This window comes from Trachemys scripta, chromosome 13, assembly GCF_013100865.1.
Source record: "Trachemys scripta elegans isolate TJP31775 chromosome 13, CAS_Tse_1.0, whole genome shotgun sequence".
NCBI lineage: Eukaryota > Metazoa > Chordata > Testudines > Emydidae > Trachemys > Trachemys scripta.
The window spans coordinates 35659250-35682993 of record NC_048310.1 but is presented as its reverse complement, the minus strand read 5'-3'; the positions used below and the strand labels follow the sequence as shown (position 1 = coordinate 35682993).

At 43.4% G+C, this 23744-nt stretch overlaps 1 protein-coding gene across 3 annotated transcripts in view; it reads left to right on the top strand.

Moving 5' to 3' along the window:
- CBFB (core-binding factor subunit beta) overlaps positions 1–23744 on the top strand; it is a 77241-nt gene that overhangs the window by 31374 nt on the left and 22123 nt on the right. For 2 of the 3 annotated variants that reach the window (XM_034788396.1, XM_034788393.1), the window contains 2 exons: positions 12045–12161; positions 20476–20571. In XM_034788396.1, the coding sequence (XP_034644287.1) occupies positions 12045–12161; positions 20476–20571 (213 nt within the window). Of the gene's footprint in view, positions 1–12044; positions 12162–20475; positions 20603–23744 lie in introns of all 3 variants that reach the window. The other variant, XM_034788394.1, reaches the window with a different exon arrangement.

Genomic DNA, 23744 nt, shown 5'->3' with positions numbered 1-23744 from the left:
TATGAGGCAGCTATTGAATATTTCTTCTTAATCTCCTCTTTCATTGTCTGGTCCCATGTGATGGTTTTCTGCACATTATCCAAACACTGAACTGAATATGGAATTTATTGCCTTACGATCTTTTCTGTGCTCATAGCGAATATATCTGAGCTTCACAAACCAGAATGAATTTCAGATACCATGACAAGCCGCATTAGGGGGAAAATTGACAAAATTTTGGGTAAGCCATTTTAGCTTGAAAATAGATTCTCACTTAAGTTTTGATGGTATTGTGGTTAAGAGCTACATTTCTCAGCCTAATTTTAATCATAAACTGTAAAAATAATTTTGTAATAGGAAAGGAGAATCTTGGGTTCTTACTAGAATTACTGTAGTCTTTGACTGCCTTACTATGATCCAGCAACTTCTGAATAAATGACTTTGGAGTGCTAATATCAGATTTTAAAAGATGCCATGCCTTTGGATTGTGAGGTGTGTTGGTGATAACTGCTCTGCAACAGGAATTTATTAATATTTGTCAGGGTCTGGAAATTGAAGGGAACCAGCAGAGTTATATCTAGAAAGAAGGAAATATGTGGTTAAACGGTTTAGGCTACAATGGCAAGCTGTTTCCCTTCTTCCAGAAAGAGGGGAGAGAGAAACGAGCCTTTACATTTTTCTCTAAAAGAAAGGAAATTGCACCAGTATGCTTGGCTGGATGTTTTGATGGGAGAAATGTGTTTCGATGTCGGGGGGGAAGAGGGCAACATAAATACATACAGCTTCCAATAAGATTTTTTTTAAATAGGTTTTGTTTTTTATACAAGTAATTTGAAAATTGTCAGTGTACTTATGTGCAGTGGTAGTGTAGCAGTGTCGGTTCCATGATATTAGAGAGACAAGGTGAGTGAGGGCAATATCTTTTATTGGACCAACTTCACCTTATAATGGGCCCTTAGAATATGTGCTAACTACTTACGCTAAACTATCTGTTCTACCTTGTATTTAGTTGTGACACTGAGTACCTATCCCAGACCAGAGAAAGGGCTATGTGTAACTTGAAAACTTTTTTCTTTCAGCAAAAGAAGTTGGTCCAATGAAAGATATTACTTTACCCATCTTGTCTTTCTAGCAGAGTTGTAGATCATTCAAAAATCCCCCCTTCCAAATTACAATTAGTTTTCACTCCTGAGTTGTTGTGATGTATGCCTGCTGAAAACAGTACAACTGAGGGTTAAAAGATGGAATCCCAGAGCTTCTTGAGCTTCTCTGATTACCAGATGAAATTTAAGGTGTTGGTTTTGACTTGTAAAGCCCTAAATGGTTTGCATCCTGGTTGCGTGGTTATCTGTTTGCAACTCCATGGTATCACACAGGGAATCATCAGAGGTACTCTGCACAAACAGCTCGTAGAGTCAATGGGGGGGACTGGCAAGCAAGGTGTTATCAGAGTGGGCTCCTTGGCTTTGGAAGTCACTTCCTTTGTCTGTCTAAGATTTGCTGACTTTCAGGAAGTACTATACAACTCCCAACCCAAGCTTTTTGTGGTTGATCATTGCAGTTAATTGGAGGGATTGGGAGGCTTGGTGAAAGAGAGGCCTTTTGGGGGTTGGAGAAGTTTGTTAGCTTTGTGGTGCTTTGTCTAAAATAATTTTATATTTTAATGAGCCTAAAATAGGTATAATTGATATCCTCTTAACCTCTCATTTCCTTCTAGTTCCTATTCTCAAAAAAGCTGACTCATGACTCGGCCTGTCGAGGCCTTGGCTATACTTGCAGCTGTACAGCGCTGTGAGGTAAACTTGTCTTCGTACAGCTGAGTAGGGAAAGCGCTGCAGTCTGTCCTCACTGACAGCTGACAGCGCAGTGGCATGGCAACATTTGCAGCTGTGTTGGGAGCGGTGCATTATGGGCAGCTATCCCAGCATTTATATGGCTGCAACGTGCTTTTCAAAATGGGGGCGGGGGGTGGAGTGTGACAGAGAGTGCTTTTTGGAGTATGTCAGCTCTCTATTTTGCAAGTTCCGAACTCCTGGTCCCCTGCTCATTCATTCACTCACTCAAAGCAAACAGGAAACTGTTTGCTTTTTCTCTGTGGTACGAGCTTTGAAACTGGCACTTCTTCTTCGAGTGCTTGCTCATATCCATTCCATTAGGTGTGTGCGCGCCGCGTGCACGATCGTCGGAAGATTTTACCCTAGCAACACCGGCGGGTCGGCTGTGGAGCCCCCTAGAGTGGCGCCTTCATGGCGCTGAATATATACCCCAGCCGACCCGGCGCCCCCCTCAGTTCCTTCTTGCCGGCTACTCCGACAGTGGGGACGGGGGGCGGGTTTGGAATGGATATGAGCAACACATCTCGAAGAACAACAGTTACAACGGTGAGTAACCGTCTTTTCTTCTTCGAGTGCTTGCTCATATCCATTCCATTAGGTGACTCCCAAGCCCAACTTAGGTGGTGGGGTCGGAGTGAGACATTGCTGTGTGCAAAACCGCTAATCCGAAAGCAGCATCGTCCCTGGACTGCTGCACTAGTGCATAGTGGGCTGTAAACGTATGGACTGATGACCAAACCGCCGCTCTACAAATGTCCTGTATCGGAACATGTGCCAGGAAAGCAGTCGAGGAGGCTTGGGCCCTCGTGGAGTGAGCGGTGAGGTGCGGTGCTGAGACACCTGCCCGGTCATAGCAAGTCCGGATGCAAGACGTAATCCAGGAGGATAGGCGTTGTGAGGAGACCGGTGAGCCTTTCATTCGGTCGGCCACTGCAACGAAGAGTTGCGTCGTCTTTCTAAAGTGCTTTGTGCGGTCAATATAGAAGGCCAGGGCCCTTCGTACATCCAGGGAATGCAAACGTTGATCCTGGCGAGTGGCATGTGGTTTGGGATAAAAGACCGGGAGAAATATGTCCTGGTTGATATGAAATGGAGAAACCACCTTAGGGAGAAAGGCAGGATGTGGGCGAAGCTGCACTTTATCCTTATGGAAAACTGTATAAGGGGGCTCGGATGTAAGCGCCCTGAGTTAAGAAACTCGCCTTGCTGAGGTGATGGCTACGAGGAAGGCTGTCTTCCAGGATAGGTACAAAAGTGAGCAGGTGGCTAGTGGTTCGAATGGAGGACCTGTGAGTTTGGAGAGAACCAGATTGAGATCCCACGTCGGGACGGGATGACGCTGTTGCGGGTACGTCCGGTCTAAGCCCTTGAGGAATCTAACAACCATCGGGTTAGAGAATACCGAGGACGCGAGTTCCCCTGGGTGAAAGGCCGATATAGCGGCCAGGTGAACTCTAATTGAAGATATCGCCAACCCTTGTTGTTTTAGGGAGAGGAGATATTCCAATATGAGAGGAATGGGTGCCTGCAACGGGGACGTGGCTCGTTGTTCGCACCAACAGGAGAACCGTTTCCACTTGGCCAGGTACGTGGTCCGTGTTGAGGGTTTCCTACTGCTCAGCAGGATCTGTTGGACAGAGTGTGAGCATTGCCGCTCTGCCTGGGTGAACCATGGAGCAGCCACGCCGTGAGGTGGAGTGATTGCAGGTCGGGGTGACGCAGCCGACCGTGGTCCTGAGATATGAGATCCGGACATAATGGAAGCGGGATCGGTGTCTGAACCGAGAGTTCCAACAGTGTGGTGTACCAATGTTGTCTCGGCCACGCTGGAGCGACCAGAATTATCTGTGCCTGGTCTCTGCGCAATTTGAGCAGTACCTTGTGGACCAGAGGAAACGGAGGGAAGGCATAAAACAGGTGGTCTTTCCAGGGAAGGAGAAACGCATCCGAGAGGGAGCCCGGAGCTCGACCTTGTAGGGAGCAGAACATGTGGCACTTCCTGTTGTCTCGGGATGCAAACAGGTCTATCTGGGGAAACCCCCACTTCTGGAAGACGGAATGTATGATGTCCGGACGGATAGACCACTCGTGCGTTTGGAAGGACCTGCTGAGTCGGTCCGCTAGAGTGTTCTGGACTCCAGGGAGGAACGATGCCGTGAGATGGATCGAGTGGGCGATGCAGAAGTCCCACAGGCGAATGGCCTCTTGGCATAGAATTGACGAACGTGCTCCTCCTTGCTTGTTGATGTAAAACATGGCCGTGGTGTTGTCGATGAGAACCAACACACAGCGGCCACGTAGGAGATTGAGGAATGCCTGGCACGCCAGGCGTACCGCCATCAGTTCCCGAACATTGATGTGCAGGGCTAACTGGGATGCAGTCCACAGGCCCTGGGTATGGTGTTCGTTGAGATGGGCGCCCCAACCCAGAGATGACGCGTCTGTGACCAGGTGCAGAGAGGGTTGTGGGGCGTGAAATGGCATCCCCTCGCAGACCACATTGTGATCTAGCCACCAGGTGAGGGAGGCCAGGATCGAGTTCGGGACCGTGACCACCAAGTTCAGGCTGTCCCGATGTGGACGGTATATTGATGACACCCAGGTTTGAAGCGGGCGAAGCCGAAGTCTGGCATGCCTGGTTACGTACGTGCAGGAAGCCATGTGACCCAGCAGGGTAAGGCACGACCTCACCGTGGTAGTTGGGAAGGCCTTGAGCCCTTGAATGAGGTTCGTGATGGTGCCAAAGCGGTTGTCTGGCAGGATGGCTTGTGCACGTCTGGAGTCTAGAACTGCGCCGATGAATTCTATTCTCTGGGTAGGTTCTAGAGTGGATTTGTCCTTGTTGAGTAGGATGCCCAACTCGTTGAATGTGTGCACTATTCTGTGGACGTGAGCTTGAACTTGCTCCTTGGTGCGACCGCGCACCAGCCAGTCGTCTAGGTACGGGAACACCTGTACCCCTTGCCGACGAAGGTACGCTGCCACGACAGCCATACATTTCGTGAACACTCTTGGGGCCGAGGATAGGCCGAAGGGAAGGACAGCAAATTGGTAGTGCACCGTGTTTACCACGAATCGCAGGAAGCGTCTGTGAGGCGGGTAAATTGCAACGTGAAAGTATGCGTCTTTCATGTCGAGGGCGGCGAACCAGTCTCCAGGATCGAGGGAAGGGATGATGGCCCCCAAAGAGACCATGCGGAACTTCAACTTTACTACGAATTTGTTGAGTCCGCGCAAGTCCAAGATGGGCCGCAGACCTCCTTTGGACTTGGGGATCAGGAAGTAACGGGAATAAAATCCCCTGCCCCTTAACTCTATCGGAACCTCCTCTATGGCCCCCATGGCAAGGAGCGTAGAAACCTCCTGTATAAGAAGTTGCTCGTGAGAAGGGTCCCTGAAGAGGGACGGGGAAGGGGGGTGGGAGGGGGGGATAGAAGAAAACTGGATAGCGTATCCCCTCTCCACCGTGCGGAGGACCCAACGGTCCGAAGTTATAAGGGACCAAGCACGGTGGAAGTGGGAGAGGCGATCCCGAAAGGAGGGAGCTGGATCCTGGGGGATGACTGGGGCGCCGTCCTCGACCGCACCTTCAAAAGTTCTGTCTAGGACCTGAAGGTGGTCTTGGTGGCCCTTGGTTCTGACCGGGTTGAGGGCCAGCCCATCTTCTCCTACCACCTCGCCCTCGCCTTCTGGCAGGGTCCTGTCCTGGAGGGGGGTAAAAACGTTGAGGCTGGGGCCTAAATGGTCTGCGCTGGGGACCCGCAACATGCATCCCCAAGGAGCGCATGATTGTCCTGGAGTCTTTGAGGCTCTGCAATCGAGAGTCCGTCTTCTCCGAGAACAGCCCCTGTCCTTCAAAGGGCAAATCCTGTAGGGTCTGCTGTAATTCAGGGGGCAAACCCGAGACTTGGAGCCAGGAGGTCCTGCGCATAGCGATACCTGTGGCCAGGGTCCTTGCGGCCGAGTCCGCTATATCCAGGGAGGCCTGTAAGGAGGTCCGAGCCACCTTCTTACCCTCCTCGACCATGGCTCCAAACTCTTCCCTGGACTCTTGGGGAATCAACTCCTTAAACTTCCCCATAGAGTTCCAGGAGTTGAAATTGTAGCGGCTCAGTAGCGCCTGTTGATTCGCCGCTCTAAGTTGTAGCCCTCCGGCTGAGTAAACCTTACGGCCGAACAGATCAAGCCGCTTAGCCTCTTTTGATTTTGGCGCTGCAGCCTGCTGGCCGTGGCGCTCTCGTGCATTCACTGATTCCACCACTAGTGAACACGGTTGGGGGTGTGTGTACAAGTACCCATAGTCCTTAGATGGGACAAAGTATTTCCTTTCCACCCCTCTCGCTGTGGGTGGAATGGAGGCAGGAGTCTGCCATATCGTATTCGCGTTCGTTTGGATCGTGCGGATCAAGGGTAACGCCACCCTCGATGGGGCATCCGATCCAAGGATATTCACGATCGGGTCGTGCACCTCCACTATCTCCTCCGTCTGCAGGTCCATGTTACGGGCCATCCTGCGGAGGAGATCCTGGTGAGCCCGAAGATCTATCGGAGGGGGACCCGTGCATGAAGTGCCCGCCACTGCCTCATCCGGAGAGGAGGAGGAGGACGCCTCCGGCGGTAGTGGATCCAAGGGGGGGGCCCGGTCCCCCTGGTCTTGGGTCGGAGCGTCACCTGTACTTGGGTCCACGGTGTCGGGTGGTGTGGACACAGAAGCCTCTACGCCTCCAGGCGGAGGCCGAGAGATGGTGGATTCTGGGGCCCTTCTGGCCGAGTGACCCGAGCGAGAGGTCGATGGTAGTGAAGCCCCTTGCTCCTGGTGGTACGCCCACGGGGTCCAAAACGACCAGTGAGATGGTCCATGAGGGTGGTCCTCTGCCCTCTCCTGCCAATGGCCCAAGTCTCGTTCCTCGGCCTGTCCCTGAGGGGGGTATGCCGATCTCGACAGGTCCTCCGATGAGCGAGATGCCGATCTTGACGGCCATGGCGGTGCCGCGCAAGATGAAACGATCCCCGTGGTCTGCGGTGCCGCACGGTGCCGGTCCGGAGATGATCTATCTCTGTGCGGTGCCGGCGATCGGTGCCGGGACCGCGACCGGTGCCGATGACCTCGTCGGTGCCGGGAGTCGGATCTGGACCTCGACGAGGACCTAGAGTATGCCCGGTGCCGGGATCGGCCCCTCGGCGTCGAGCGTCGAGCGTGGCGGTGCCGAGAACTACGTCTCGACGTTGACCGGTGCCGACGATCATATCGGTGCCGAGACGTAGAGCGGTGCCGCGAAGAAGATCTTGACCGCGAGTACGACCGGCGCCGAGGCGATATTCGGTGCCGGGACTGCGAGCGGCGTGGGGACCTGCTTCGGGACCTGGATCGGCGCCGAGGTTCCAGCCCTTGTGATGGAGGGCGCATCAAGGCAGGTTTCCCTCTTGACTGTACCGGGCGAGTCAGCGGTGCAGTCGGTGCCGGTGGTTGAGGCGGTGCCGGCTCCGTGAGAGCTATCAAGTCTCTCGCCGCCTCGAAGGTCTCCGGAGTCGACGGGAGACACTGTATCACCGCCGGCCTCGGTGGAGACGCTATTTGTACCGGACTCGACGGCCTCGGCGCCGGAGTCGACGGTGCTGGAGGCGCCTGTTTCCGTTGCTCCACCGGCGGACGCGGCTCTACCCCCGGCACTGGGGGAGCCGGCGCCTTCGGCACGGACGTCCCCGTCTTATGGGCTTTTTTATGCCCTGGGGATAATGACTGGCGCCGCGGCACTTGCTGTGTTTGCGGTGCCGACGAGGTCCGGTGCCGGGGAGGCTTGTCTGACGCCACTCGCGTGGTCGTCATAGCCGGTGCCGCCGGGGCACTGCGCACCGAAGTGCTAGGCGTCGGAGTCTGGCCCGTGGAAGGAGTGTCCGGGCTAAGTGCCGCCTCCATTAGGAGTTGCCTGAGCCGAAAGTCCCGCTCCTTTTTGGTTCTTGGTTTGAAGGCCTTACAGATCTTGCATTTGTCTGTTTGGTGGGACTCTCCCAGGCACTTCAAACAGGAGTCGTGCGGGTCGCTCGTTGGCATAGGCTTAGCGCAGGAGGCGCACTGCTTGAAGCCGGGAGCGTTGGGCATGAGCCCGGGCCCGCGGCCGGGGAAGAAAGGGGGAGACGACCCCCTTAACCCCTTAAACTATAATAACAACTATAACAAGTTTAAACTATTGAACTATAAACACTATAACTACAACTATAACTATAACTCTGAATGACTAAGTACGCTAGGGAGAGTGGAGATCAGCTATGCCGCGCTCCACAGTTCCAACGACCGTCAGGGGCGGTAAGAAGGAACTGAGGGGGGCGCCGGGTCGGCTGGGGTATATATTCAGCGCCATGAAGGCGCCACTCTAGGGGGCTCCACAGCCGACCCGCCGGTGTTGCTAGGGTAAAATCTTCCGACGATCGTGCACGCGGCGCGCACACACCTAATGGAATGGATATGAGCAACACATCTCGAAGAACAACAGTTACAACGGTGAGTAACCGTCTTTTCCGCATTCCTTTAGCCGGTCATGACAATGGAGAGGATTGGTCACTTGACAAGGTGATTAGTACAGCGCTGCAGGTTGATTCCTGGTACACACTCACAGGGGAGAGTCGTAGCCACTCTGCTGTATCTCTTTATGCTTCTCGGGGAAGGGAAGTACCTGCAGTGGTGTACCCAGGGAGATACAGCGTTGTACGTGACCTGCCAGTGTAGCCGGTCAGTGAGTTACAGCGCTGGGGGAGGCTTTACAGTGCTGTAACTCGCAAGTGTAGCCAAGGCCGAATGGGCTGTTTACAACTGCTCTTTTGTTCTCTCTCTCTAGGTACTTTGGTCCCCATTTTATTTATATATAATTATATATATATAATTATAATCAGATATATTATATATATATATATATATAGTATCTGATTTACTATATTTAAAACCTGAAACAAGATCTTTCTTTTCTATCCCAGTGTGTAGGAGAAATAATGTTTGTTTGGCACTCTGTACATGTGTGTAGATATTGCTGAGGGAAAGTGAAGTTGTATTTAAAATGTGTTGAAGTTAGTAGCCTGTTTTAGTTCTTGGAGCAAGTTACATAGTCTAGATCAGGGGTCGGCAACCTTTCAGAAGTGGTGTGCCGAGTCTTCATTTATTCACTCTAATGTAAGGTTTCACGTGCCAGTAATACATTTTAAAGTTTTTAGAAGGTCTCTTTCTATAAGTCAGTAATATATAACTAACCTATTGTTGTGTGTAAAGAAAATAAGGTTTTTAAAATGTTTAAGAAGCTTCATTTAAAATTAAATTAAAATGCAGAGCCCCCCGGGATCCGGGCAGTGTGAGTGCCACTGAAAATCAGCTCGTGTGCTGCCTTTGGCACGCATGCCATAGGTTGCCTACCCCGGTCTAGATTCTAGGTCCAGCTCAGTCTCCTGCACTTGAAAAGCTCCCCTCTTGGTCAGCGATTCAATTATGTAGTTGGAATGCAGCACTTGTGGGAAGACATTGTCATGGAGGGTGAGGCGACGTCTCAGGTAGCTAGGTTTTGACTAAAAGGACAGACCTTGAATTGACCTCTTGTATTCAGTGGAGAGGCAGTGCAGGAAGTGGAGTGATGTGTTTACGACAACCTTTGTTTTTAAGCTGATGAGTTTGCTGCATTTTGTACTAGTTCAAGCCTTTTCAGGCTGTGTTATTTCATACTGAGGTATGTTGAGTTCCAGTAACCAAGCCTAGAGTTCACAAATGCACAGATTTTCTTTGGATGGAGAGTAGAACCTCTGGTCAGTCATCTGGTCTGTTAATCTCGCTCTCCCATCCCTAGTCAGTCTCATATGTAAACAAAGACTTCATATCAATCTCTCAGAAGTAGGGAAAGTTTGGGTTTTTCCCTGTACCTCCCAGAGTGTGTACCTCTACCCTTTCTATGGGTTTCCTTCCTTGACACTGAAATGAGGAACTGGGGCTGTGGAGGGGCCAGGGGGCTAGAATCCGAAATGCATCAGGACAGGAACTGTCCTCATTTTGGGATACTGTATAGCACCAAACACAGCATTGCTCAATAAATTGGTGCTTTAGTTGGTGTTGGTCCTTCCTTGAGCAGGGAGTTGGACTAGATGACCTCCTGAGGTCTCTTCCAACCCTAATCTTCTATGATTCTATGAAATAAAAATGAGGATCGGTGTCAAGATGGACCTAAATTCTGTTCCAGGGCCCCCTGGTTTACCTACCACTTTGGTGCAGCAGCTAAGGTAAATCCCAAAATGGAATGTTTTAATTGATAATTTAACCAAAATGAGTAAACAGACCATACACTAAGCCTTGTTTTGATATTAAATTCAATTTACTTTGTGCTGTCAGAGTTTTCACTATGCTGCAGCTTGCATATTGATTACATAACTATTGTTGAAGTTGTCGGGAGAAACAGGAGATTTTGCTAGCTGGGGCGGGGACAGCTGATGCTCTTGGTAATTAGGAAAGTGTGGGAGACAGTTAAGGAATGTGGAATAAGTACATTAATTTAGATGTTTCGCCTAAAATGATCGACACTGAAATAGTTAAGAGATTGTATTTATGTTGTCATTAGGTGTCAGAGTTCACCTCCTGACTGAGTTGTATCAGGGTAACTCACGCCTTTCTTAGAATAAGTTTTTGTGAAATAAATTGTTCTGGAATATAGGTTTTCCTTCAAACTCTGCAAATTCCCACCTGTGGGTACCATGCCACCTTGTGGTGCCTTACAGTAAAACCTTCCTCTAGCAATGTCAGAGCGCTCCGATGCCACTCCTCCCCTCAGCATCACTCTGTACTGAGGGCAAGACAATATAGGGCGCAGAGCAGCCTCATCACCTCAGTTCCTTCCAACAATGTGCCTGGATGGATGTTGACTTCTCCAGTCCCATTGGCCCCAGTTGGCTGAGGTGTGGCAAGGGGATGAACACTTAGCCTCATGCCTCCCACTTGGTGTTTTGTAGTCGAGGAGAATTGCAAGTCCTGAAGAGGTCCATGCGCTTCTGCTGAAATTAGAGCTTATGGAGGATGGATAAAACACCTATCCACCCTAGTTTAAATGTGGCGGAAGGAAAGCAGGAAGGAATACACTTTTGCTCTGGGAACAATATGTCTACAGAGCAGGACAGTATTACATAGTAACTACTGAAAACTGCTTAACGTTTTCATGAGTTACGCCACACTGCTCTGTTTGACATTTTAAAAAGTCAGCAGATGTAAGCTGTCAAACCCCTTTAACACAATATCCATTTCTTTTTAAATTTCCTGTGAGGAGATTCGTCTCTGTTCTTTGGAGGGGGAAATACTTCAGCTTTAAATCACAGTATTTTGTACCTCTATGTAGACTGTAGGTTCTTAGTAGCAATTACCTTACACAGTAATAAGAGAAATTGTACCATGCAAAGTGTGGTTCAGTAGAAATATTTAATCCCCTGTCATTTTTCAATTTACCTTTTACAAATATTAGAAAATAACATAAGAAAATAGGCTTCCTCAGTCTTCTGTACATTAAGACATGCCACACAACGTCTTTGTGGTTTGGATAGCGTATTACATTAAGCTCTGACTTTTTTTTTAAGTCTTCATTTGATTATTTTAGGCTTGAGAAGGAAGAGAAATTGGTGTTTATTCTTTTAGTATTAAGAAAAATAAATTTGTGGCAAAAGCAAAATAAAACTCCCTCTGAGTGTAGAAAAGCATTTTGTCTAACATTTGTCTAACACTTCAAAACAAATTTGTAATAAATCTTACATTGCTGATAGTGCGCACACACACACACACACACATATATATAATTAAAAAAAAACAACATATAAAACAAATGAACATAAGAGGTCTGACAAGAAACACAAGTGACTTTAAGTGTAAGCAGTGACAGAATTTTCACTAAATGTTGGTGCATACTGGTTTATAAACTGGGGAAATAAATTAATTCTAATATGTATAATATGCAAAATACAATAGCCAGATTATTAATTATAGTATTTACAGGCTTTTGATTAAAATGTAGTTAGCAGAAAAAACAGTTAAGGGGAATGTCAAGTTACTAACTGGTTCAGTCATGTTTTGTATATAGCATTGCTTTGTATCAGAGTAATAGTTATAGAAATATAGTTAAAAAATAAATACAGTAACCATTTGTGTGTGTGTGTGTGTGTGAGTATATATGCACACACAAAAAAGCTTTTGAACTCAGATGCATGTGTCTGCCTATATTTCAGGTATACTTAAAGGCACCTATGATTTTGAATGGTGTCTGTGTTATCTGGAAAGGCTGGATAGATCTGCAGAGGCTGGATGGTATGGGCTGCCTGGAATTTGATGAAGAGAGAGCACAGGTAAGGCAGTCTCAAACCTTCTGGACTACCCATGTACTGAATCTGTAATAAGTGTAACTACTACTACTTTTAAACAAATGCATTTTCTTTCAGGAGAGAGAATACATGCAGTTAGGAGGCTTCAGATTTAATTAGTCATCAAAGTAATCACACCCTTTCATTTGTCTCTTCTGACTTCACCTATGTGTAAAAATGTCACAGAAAACTTCTAGTATGGGAATCCATTGACTTAAAACTCTGTAGCCTCAGTTAAATCCCTTATTAAATTGAGAGTTATTTCAGGCATGGATCGTGGGCCATTTACACATGCTGAGAGGGCACACAGCACAAATTTGAGTACCGTAAAACTGATCTTTCTCCACTCTGCAGGAAAGAATTGGCAAACTAGTAGTAACATCAAATAGTGCATATTCTGTTTGAAACTTATGAAAGTTTTCAATGAGTAATGCCATTCACCTAAAACCAAACACAAACAAACAAAAAAGCCCATTCCAATTGATTACTGTCCTTCCTCCCCCCACCCCTTTCCTCACTGAACAGTTTTATCTTATTACTTTGCTTTTCTTTATCTTCTTTATAGTAGCTGATTCTGCTTTGTATAGGTATGACCTCTTCTGAGAAATCTGACAGTGTTACTAGTGTAAAGTGAATAATTAAGTCTTTCTGAAGCATACAAGAGTGCAGCAAACATTTACAATCTGTGGTTTTATTAGATGGGGAGATGACTCTTTAAAATACAAATTGTACATAAAAATTTCATTGCATCTCTGCAAGATTACTTACTAAAGGCTTGGTTCCAGGACAGAACCATATGCTAAAAAGCATATATTCAAAATTTAATTCCTCTGCTTATATCAGAAAGCTGATGCAGCAATTTATCACAGCTGTCTTATGTGGGCTGCCTTGATGACTGCAATGGACTGTGAGTCTACCTTTGCTTCAAAAGAAAAATAATTCAAAGGTATACAATGATAAATAATACCAGTAAAGATCATTTAGATCATCCATTATCAACCTGCATTTTGCAGAACTACTCCAGCATTTATTTTTATAGTGCCAAAATTGTGGTAGATGCATTAGAGATAAATGAAGATATGGTCCCTGCCCCAAAGAGCTTCTGAATAAAGTGGGAGGTAGCAGATGAGGGGAAAGGCTGCAATATAAAGCAGAATGATTGAACCGATATATTACGCATATATTTTGTTCCATGTGGGGGATCAGGTATCCCAGCAAATCTCTCTAATCTGTTCTTTTAGATGTGAAGTGATGGTGCCTTGATTAACTCCATTTACTCATTCTGTTTAAAACTTTTTCCTAATTTTTAGCCTAAACATTACTTCATTAACTTGAGGTCATTGCTCCTTTGCCCAATGTTTCATTTTCTATATTGCTATTTTTAACTTGAAAGTCTTGTTCTCCCTGAGTTTCTCATCTTTATGACTATATAATTGCATCTGCCTTAATCTATTTACATGTTTTGTCCATTTTATTATTTTTGCTGCCCTTCTTTGTATCTTTCCTACTCGTTCCTGTAGCTTTCCTAAACTTTGGGGCCCATAACTACCACCTGTTCCAGATGTGGTTGAAACAAGGCCATTTTGAATGGCTGTATTGCCTCCATAGCTTTATGTGACGACTTGTATATAAATCAGAGCATAGCATTGACTCTTTTGCAAGATGTTGCTGCAAAATTATATTTACTACTTTTTCAAGCTTCTACTTTAGATAGTTGTTTTCCAGTTAATATGTTTATTGCTTATTAGCACTCTTCCTGGTTCAGCGTGACTTCATATTTCTTGTTTAGATTTTGTTTCAGTAGAATTGGTGCATCGTTTCAGATGGGCACTTTCTGTAAATTGGAAGAAATAAACCTATTTTTCTCCAAGAGTTACTTTTACAGATCCCCATCATTAGGATACATGCCCCTCTGAATACAAGGCAAGAATCATCTTAAAAACAACGACCATTATGGCCACAAGCTCCTTGCTCATGCATGGAATGATCCGTGAGATTAGAAAAAGGAGGTGGGGTTGGATTCTGCAGTAGCTTGGAACCTGTTCCTCACTGTCTTGAAGACAGTAAGTTTGACACTACTGCAGAGAACCTCAAGGCACATTTGACAAACCTTTCACCTTTGCCTTTCCTATTTCCTTTTGGGGATATTCTCTTTTTTTGGAATTACTTCAGGCAGATGGATTCCACAGCAGTATAAAGGTCAGGTATTCTGTTCCTTTATTCCAAAAGGGAAGGGGAGGCTTAAGTCTTATACTGGAATGGAGTCTTAAACTCAGCAATTTATTTAAAGTTCCATATGGTGATATTAATGCCATAATCCCTTTGTGTCCTCAGGGCTCTCAACTTGAGAGATGCATATTTCCACATTTCAGAGAGGCCGTGTCATTGGGAATACATATTTCTGGGTCAGACAGAAGCACTGTCACTAGTGGGGTCTTCCCTTTGGAATGTCCACAGCACCATGTGCCTATATGAAATGCTTAGCATTGGTGACATGGCTTTTCTCAGGAATAAAAAGATGTCATGTCTACCCTTACATGGATGATTGATAAGAATTTGAATGATTCGGGAAATAATATTGTTTCAAAACAATTTGTCAGTTATTCCAGAAGGGGCTGTGGTTATATTGGAACAAATCCACTATACTACCAGCTCAGAAGCAAGCCTTTATAATGTATGAGCACTACTGAATATCTCTCTGCCTCAGATTTCACCTCATTCAAGACCTCATAGCTGTTCTGAAAATGAATCTGCTAGTTCAACTGAGAACACTTATTGTTTTAGTCATATGGTCTCTCATACTGGGATGGCACTTTGTCATATAACACACGAGACTTCTTCAAAATTGATTGAATGTGCTTTCCTTGAAAAGCTGTTAGAGCACCCGATTAGACTAACTTAAGTTATGGACACTGGATGTTATGTAAGGTGCTCCAATCTTTCCCCAAATACTGGAAGTTGTGATAGGCACACAATCTACAATTAAGAGCATCAGTGCTGGCACCATCATTCTTCAAATTTTAAAACAAACAAAAACTTAGAAGCAGAAGTGGAAATGTTTTTCTGTGTAGAACCATGTATTTGCTTCAATTCATAGCTAGCACTATTTCATTTTGCTTTGAATTCTTTGTTTTAATTCCATGATGAGCAGTTTGATGGTACTCCAGGGAGAATTTCCATTGCAAATCACGGAACTCTTGGTGTTTTGCATGCTCTTGGCACCATGATCACAGACACTTCTAGAAAGCAATGAACTTTGGGGTTGTGTGCATTCTGAGCACACTGATCGGAGCTCTTGGTGTTAGGTCCATGATTCCTTATCTACCCTCTGCTGTAAGTAGTGATATTGGGAGCATCCTTTAACTCTATCAGTTTATTGTGTCCAGGTAATTTAACTAATACTGCCTGTGGTGAGTAAGCGTTCCTGGGTGAACGAAGGGGGGGACTGATGCCATCAACTTGTATAAAGGCTAAGCTTTCATAGAGAGGGGGAAGGATTTCTAGCCTTTTATGATTTAAAGAAATCCAAATAAGATATGGAAATGCGCAATTAAGGTGCCCAATCAAACTTATCCCTGTCCTGTAGTGATACCATGAAAGAAAACTATGAAAAAACTGTATCTTTTAAAAATCAGGTTAATATAATCTAGAACTACTATCTCTTATTGCATACCATTGCTACAGGCCAGAGTTAAGGCTGTTTGGGTGCCTTAGGCCTTGGCTACACTTACCAGCTAGTTCGACGGCTGGAAATCGAAGTTCTGGGTTCGACTTATCGCGTCTAGTCTGGACGCGATAAGTCGAACCCGGAAGTGCTTGCCGTCGACTGCGGTACTCCAGCTCGGCGAGAGGAGTACCGCGGAGTCGACGGGGGAGCCTGCCTGCCGCGTGTGGACCAAGGTAAGTTCGAACTAAGGTACTTCGACTTCAGCTACGTTATTCACGTAGCTGAAGTTGCGTACCTTAGTTCGAATTGGGGCGGGTAGTGTAGACCAAGCCTAAGTTGTCTGTTTCCATAACCTAACAAATTTGGATTTCTTTTAAGCCTTGCATCCGAAGAAGTGAGGTTTTTACCCACGAAAGCTTATGCCCAAATAAATCTGTTAGTCTTTAAGGTGCCACCAGACTCCTTGTTGTTTTTGTAGCCTTAACTCTGAATTTCCTGAGTTTATACTACTTCATTTTCACCCTGAAGCTGCTAATACATACTCTTAGCCTTAACGCCATTTTAACAAATGTTTTTGTCTTGGAATATATCCCCGCACTGAACATTTAAATCCATGAGGGAATGTACATGCAGCCTCAAATGTCAGTGCTTTCTTGAAGTTTCTGAGCTCAGGGTGCTGAGGTGGAAGCATCACACCAAGAGTGTGGATCTACATAGGTATATACCTGTGCAAACTCAAAATTACAGGTGAGTAACCTTCCTTTTCCGTTTCTTCTCTTGCGTATCTTAGTATTAATGAGTATATGGTTATGTTGTGTTGCGTTTTCCATTTAAAGAAGAGGTTACATTTGTTTTTTAAAAGCAAATTACCCATTACTAAAAGTGTGCCATTTGAGCAATATAATTCTTCTTTCTGTTTTGCCAGCCCCTCAAAAGACACTTTCTAATTTTCTTGTATTTAAACGTGTATTAGTACTGTCAGCCACTGGGCTAGTTCTTTAACACTCTTCCTGTATTTCTTTTTCCATTGTAATTTTAAATTGGTTAAATCATAATTTACTTCCACTTCTGAAACTCTTGCATAATGTTGTTAATGGAGGATGACTGGCTGCTATATTCCACCCCAGAAGTGATTAATTTCAGAGGACTAAGTGGTCTCTGCATATTACACACACCGCTACTATATAAACAATTTTGTAATTTACATAGCCTCCATTTTTGGAAAGCTTACCTTATAAAAATGTATTCGCTCCCATTTTCTGATTTCATCACTATTTTACTTAACACTGGATTCAGACTAAATTGATCATCTTTTCTTCCACCTTTCTGGAATAAGAAACTATCTACTACTCAGTCAGTCATATATGCTTTTTTTCAAAAGATACCTTTGTAATTAAAATACATCATAATTTTATTTTTAAAATTCATGTTTTTGCTGTTTGATCTGTAATGTACCAATCTTCTCATTTACTATTAAGCAGCCTATAGCACACTATCCTTATTTAAGGCCCCATTCAGCTAGGTGTTCAGGCACATGTGTAAATTTAACATGCATATTGTCCCATTAAATTCAGTGGACCTACTCATGTACTTAAAGTTACTCTTGCTTGAGTACTTTGCTGAACGGGGGCCAAAATTCCCATCTTTTAATCCGTAGACTTTTGCTGTTTCTGTCTCACATCTGTCTGTGCTTCAGTGCTTGTATATTTTGATATATTAGCACTACACTAGATCCTTTCCTTCTAGCGCTTAATATTTGCTATGTAGATCTAGATTATTTCACTCCTGTCTTTTCTGACCAAGTAGCTGCAATGCCTTCTAAAGCAGAACTATGTTTATTCACGGCAGCCTCTACTACTTCCTATGCTCGTGTTGAGACACCTAAGAAATGTTTTGCATGCTTTTCTCATTGATACTTTGTCAGTATTTTGTTACTAGATACATTGTCTTCATTGTAAAAACAAGGCCTTGTTTTAGATAATTTGATTTTATATATTTTTTTTTTACTGTACAATTCTCCAGGCGGAAACTGTTAACTTTTTTCAGCTGTCACCCCAAATCCACTGTCTATAAAAGTTCTTGATGAATGTTCATTTAATTTACTTCATAATGGGCTGCAATAGCCTGAAAGCAGATTTTTTTAAGAAAATGACAACCTCACATTTTTTTCCCAGGTGTTGGTGAGCCATCCTTTCAGCCATCAACATACATGGCTAGTCTGGATATCAGCAGCTTGTTTCTCTCCCTCCTCTGAGGTCTTAATTTGGGTTTTATTCCAGGTTTATTGGTTTGTTTTTTAATATTCTGGCTGAAGCTAGAACTTAGAGAAACTATTCTGATTCATCTTCTAGTTTGCTTATTGAACAAAATCCGTCTATGGCTTAAAAGCGTTAAGGTACCTTTTTGTGATCACTTGCCACCTTTTGAAACCTTGACTTCCAACCTGAAACAGAGTTCCGCCTGAGAAGATGGAATAATTGTTTGTTTATTTTTGTTCCCATGGAGCCTTTCAGAACTGTCATTACTTAACTTCTTAGAATTATGGTATTTTCCAGCCTTCCATCCAGACAAATGCTTAAAAAGACTTGTATCTACCTTTCCAGTATCTAAATGGTTACCAAATTGTTATTGGAAACTAAATGACAAAATTATTGGGCTGTTCTCCGGATCAGATACACTCTTGGGGGTGGGGGGGAACGCTTCTCTTTATCAGTACACACACACGCATCAGCATGTGCATAGCTGTATTTTTTTAAATTTTTAGGCTATCTTTGAAAATTTGTTTTTCCACTTGGTTTTGCTTAGCTTAAAATACTGCTGATCTCTTATTAAAAAAAAATCAATTTTCATTAAAAATTTTGGTAAAGAAGTAGGTAATTATGAAATTTTGCATGGGTTGCCTAAATTTAAAAAATGAGAGCTTTTCTTTAGTCATCAGTAATCAGCTAGACCACCTCTTTTAGTTCTGTCCTTCTCCATTAAAAGAAATGAACTCTATTTTCCCTTCCACTGTCCCACCATAATTGATATATATTACACCAATATAAAAATCACCAAAAGGAGACAAAGTTATCATTTAAAAGTAGAAGTTGCTGTCAAAATGGTATCTTAATGGCAGCTGTAAATGTTGTCCTTTGATATCTTTCTGGAGACTGAGCTATGAAGATCTATTGATTGACAGATGTTTGTATTAAACTGTGTTAGGCCACAGGGGAGACACTTTTTTGCATCATTTCACAAAGTAGCTTTAGGGTGTAGGATAGTGCTGCAGGCAAGAAAAGCAATTTGACATTCTCTTAGGCTAGAGACATGTTATCTTAAATTTAAAAGTTAATGCACTTAATCCCTTGGTATATAAAAACTGAACTGAGTTCTTGGGAGCGGAACATTTTTGTCCTCTATAAATCAAGGTTAACATTTCTGTTTTTTAAAGAGAGAGATCCACTTGAAAATAACATATGACAGTTACTAGTGCAATCTATAATTACTGTGACTGAAAAAAGTTAATGGTGAAAAGAGATTTTTTTTCTGTTTCACTGTTGACCTGTACGGTCAACTCATCTCTTGCTGATCCTTACAAGCATCGGTGGGAGAAACAGGAACTCACCTTTTTATTTTAAATTCGCACAAATTCTTCTAAACTGACTAAACATGTCCCTTTACTTAAAGGGTATATGCAGATTTATTATTGTGTTAATGTTGGCTTAGACAACATAAAACTTAAATCTAAAATGTTACCATTTTTAATAGAAAATATTGAATAGATTTTATAAAAACAATTAAATTAAGATTACTGTCCATCCTTTTTGTTGTAAAGTTGTACTAAAATCTGGTGGGGTTTTTTGGTTTTGGGGTTTTGTTCTTTTTGTTTTGTTTTGTTTTTCACCAAAATATGAAAGTCCACTGATACTGATGGATGTTTGTCTACACAAGAATTGGGGGAAGAATATTTTCTAGCTCTTAACAGTTTTGTATTTTAAATTATATACTAAGGGATGTGAATATTCATTTTTGGTCAGATGTTGCTATAGATGCAAAGTGATGAAGAGTTTCACAGCTAATCTGTTAAATTGTTTGTTTTTAGAGCATAAAAATTGAATGTAAAGAACCTGATTATCTAATTTACAGTTATCATTAATTTGTTTAGTGCTGTCATCTACCTTACAAAACTACTTAATTTTTCAAGATCAAGAATGAAAAATATTACCTCTGTAATATAAGCTTTGAGGTTTCCTTTAACTTCTTGGTTTAAGAAACTTAGTCAGACTCCACTTCGAAACTATATTTTTGATTCTTTAAAAAGCAGTTCTGATCTGCAAAGTGACTTTTAAAAGTGGCATTGCATAGCTCCAGATTTGTCTAGATGATTTCATATCCCATTTGCTCAGTTTCCATGTGAATGGATATCTTGTCTAACTGCTAAACCTGCACATTCATTCTTCAGTCTGAAGGTCAAGTTCTTTCCTTTCTGACTTCTGCGTCATCATTAGTAATAGATTTTAGAGGTCAGATTTTTCTCCCCTACTCCCTGTGGTCAACCTTGTTGTCCTTAAACAATGCCCGGAGTTAAATAGAACATAACTTGGGAGAAATGTATGTAGCCTCGTAATTTTATGTCTTCTGGTTTGGTAGCAGGAGGATGCATTGGCACAGCAAGCCTTTGAAGAAGCTCGGAGAAGAACTCGTGAATTCGAGGACAGAGACAGGTCTCATCGGGAGGAAATGGAGGTGAGGGTTTCACAGCTGCTGTCAGTAACTGGTTAGTACTTTACCAAAAATCTAGATTATTTCCTATAACTTGTCTGTCTGTATGTATAATGATCGGGAATTCCTGTTTGTTTTAATTTTGCTGTTAAGAAAATAGTAAAGCATGATTTAATATCCTACTTAAGTTATTAAAACTTGAAAAGGCACATGGAAAACAGGTTTTTATTTGCATACACGTAAGTTGGTGTTACCATTTTCCCTGTAGGTTGCCCCAATTACTGGTTGCAGACTCGTGACTAGGGCCCTACCAAATTCATGGTCATGAAAAATGCGTCATGGACCGTGAAATCTGGTCTCTTTGTGTACTTTTACGCTATACTATACAGATTTCACAGGGAAAGACCAGCATTTCTCAAACTGGGGATCCCGACAAAAAAGAAGGTTGAGGGGGGGGGGGGGATTTGCAAGGTTAATGATGGGATGTTGCAATATTGCCACCCATACTTCTGCACTGCCTTCAGACCTGGGTGGCTGGGAGAGTGGTGGCTGCTGGACCAGATCAGAAGCAGGGCCAGTGCAACCCATTAGGCGACCTAGGCGGTCGCCTAGGGCACTAGCATTTGGGGGGTGGCATTTTGGGTCCTTCGGCGGTGACCCCATAATGACAGCATGACTAGTCCCCTCTCAAGCTTTAGTAGATTTCTTTCCTGGTATCACTCAACCCTATCTCATCTCTTCTTGTCTTCATGGTCTCCTTGCTAAGTGAAAAGGGAAGATCTGGGGAGTGAGACCAAAAAGAAGGGCTGGTTCAGAAAGTAAGTCAAGCTGGGGAACAGGCCTGTGGAGACTGGTGAAGTCAGTAAGCTAAGAGTGGAAGGCATGAGGAAGAGCTGCGCTGGGCTGGTCTCTAAGGAAAAGCTGGTTAGAAAGGCCTCAGGCAATTTACTTGGTTAGTTACGAGAGAGTGCCTTCGCTACCTCTACTCTAGGAATCACTGCCATGCATTCTTGCCAGCCCCAAATGTTTAAAAATGCATAATCAGTCCCCTAACTGCCCCCACCCCCACCCCAAAAAATGATATAGGCTTAAGTCATGAGATTTAAAATAAAATAAATGTTGGGTACTTTTTGTTTGCCTTCAGGTGCTGGAGTCTTTAGGGTTCACAATTTCAATCTCTGCAACCTTTTCTCTGCAACCATAAGGGGCTAGAAAGTTACTGATTTTAATGAAAACTGAGATTCTACTGTTAAGCTTGTACAGACGCAGTGAAGTCTAATGGTGGATGAGTTCAGAGGTGTAACTAAGAGCATAATTTGGCCTTCAAACATCGTATTCATTGAGTTTTCACAGTGCTGACAAAAGAAACATCTTAGAATTGACATCTTGGAAACTGAGCACATGTAATCTGTAGCTGAATTACAATAAGGGTGGAACCTCACCAGTACCAGTATTGGTTTCTTTTGAGAGTAAACTACACTTTTAATTAATATTGAAAACTTGGAAATCTTTAAACTTCTTTTATACTGTTTAGCATGGCATGATCAGCAAATCTGGGAACCACTAGACTTTTTAACATCTCATCATTTAGTTCTCCTATGGATTGCAACAATGTCTGTATAAAATTAAAAAATTTCAGACTGTAGTACTATAGTTGAAATAGCTTTAATAGAGACCAGATTCCAGTTTGAGAGAGAGAGAGAGAGAAATCTTGTAATACTCCACCCACCGCTACCCAAAAGAGAGGCGCCAGCTCTTTGGAAATATTCATCCAGAGCTTGGCAGCATATGAAAATGATCACAGATTTTGTTCTTTATTTATACAGCTTTCTTTCTTAGTAGAGATGTTTACTTATTCTTAAAGTCTCTACCTAGATTATTTTTCAAATGTCGCAAACGGGTAGATCATTGCCAAAGAACGATCCCTAAACTAGGCATTTGAACAGTTAAACTATTTTTTGTTAATAAAGAGAGAGTATTATTTTTTAACGACAATAAGATTAGGCACAGTGGTACTTTCAGAAACATAAAATAGAGATTGCAATAGCTGCACCATAATGAAACTTTTGGTAGAATAATAGAATAGTAGAAAATAGAGTAGAAAAGCAGTGCTTTTTTTTAAAAAAAAAAAAAAAATCTGTTTACACCTACAGGCATAATAAAAGCTTTTTAGAGAATATATACAGTATATCTGAGATTATTTGTATCTTCTTCCAATCTCTTCCTGTCATGGTCTGTTTTCAATATGGATTACCCAGGGATCAGTGCTAGGACTGTTATTATTTAATATATTTATTTAAAAATCTGGAAGCAAAGGTGAATGTTAAGGTGCCCAAATGTGTGGATGATAATTATTTCAGATACTAGAGATCCGATAATTATGGTTGGACAAAGCAGCAGTTATTTGAATTGAGTCTTTGCTGAAGTCTTGGAGCTGGCAGGAGGCTCTCAGCTGCAAAGTGATATTGCTGTTCCTGCTGTGTCTCTCACAGGAGTCTATTTCCACACCAGAGGGGTGGGTTGGAGGGCTCTGGCTCCTGAAGAAATTAAGGTGTAGTTCCAAGAGTAGCTTTCCATGTTGTGTGGACATAATGCAGTTTATTTAAGTAGCAATTTCACTTTGTATTTTAACTGAGCTTCTAATACAGTGCCAGCTAGAAAGATTTTGATGAAGAAAAGATTGCAGGACCCCAGGCTAGTGGAGTCAGTACATGTTGGAAGTAACATAGTCTGTATTCAGTCACAAAAAGCTGCAATCATCTACTTTTTGCCAGCTGTTTAGTGCAGCAGGAGGTACCAAAATGGTGGTCTTACAGCAAGGAATGGGTAAAGTGGAATGGAAAAATTGTATGCTCCTGTCATGGTGTCTACAGATAATTTTTGTGAGGGTTAGCTTTGTATTGTGGGAATTAGTTATAGAATGGAAACAGTTTTTTGAAAGGTTGGATTGTATACATTCTATGACAAAAGCTCAAATTTTAAAAAAAATTTCCCAGCCCATTCTGTTGTGCATGAGCTTGGCCAGACATGTTCTGCTGAGTCTAATTTTCTTGAGATTGAGTTGTCCAAAGCTTTCTGAATACGTTTCATGCAACAACAAAAATCAGTGGTTTAAAAATCTATTTTTTCTTGTTTGTGTTCATTTCACATATTACTGCAGTTCTCTCTGTAGCAACACTGCAAGTAAAGACGCAGAG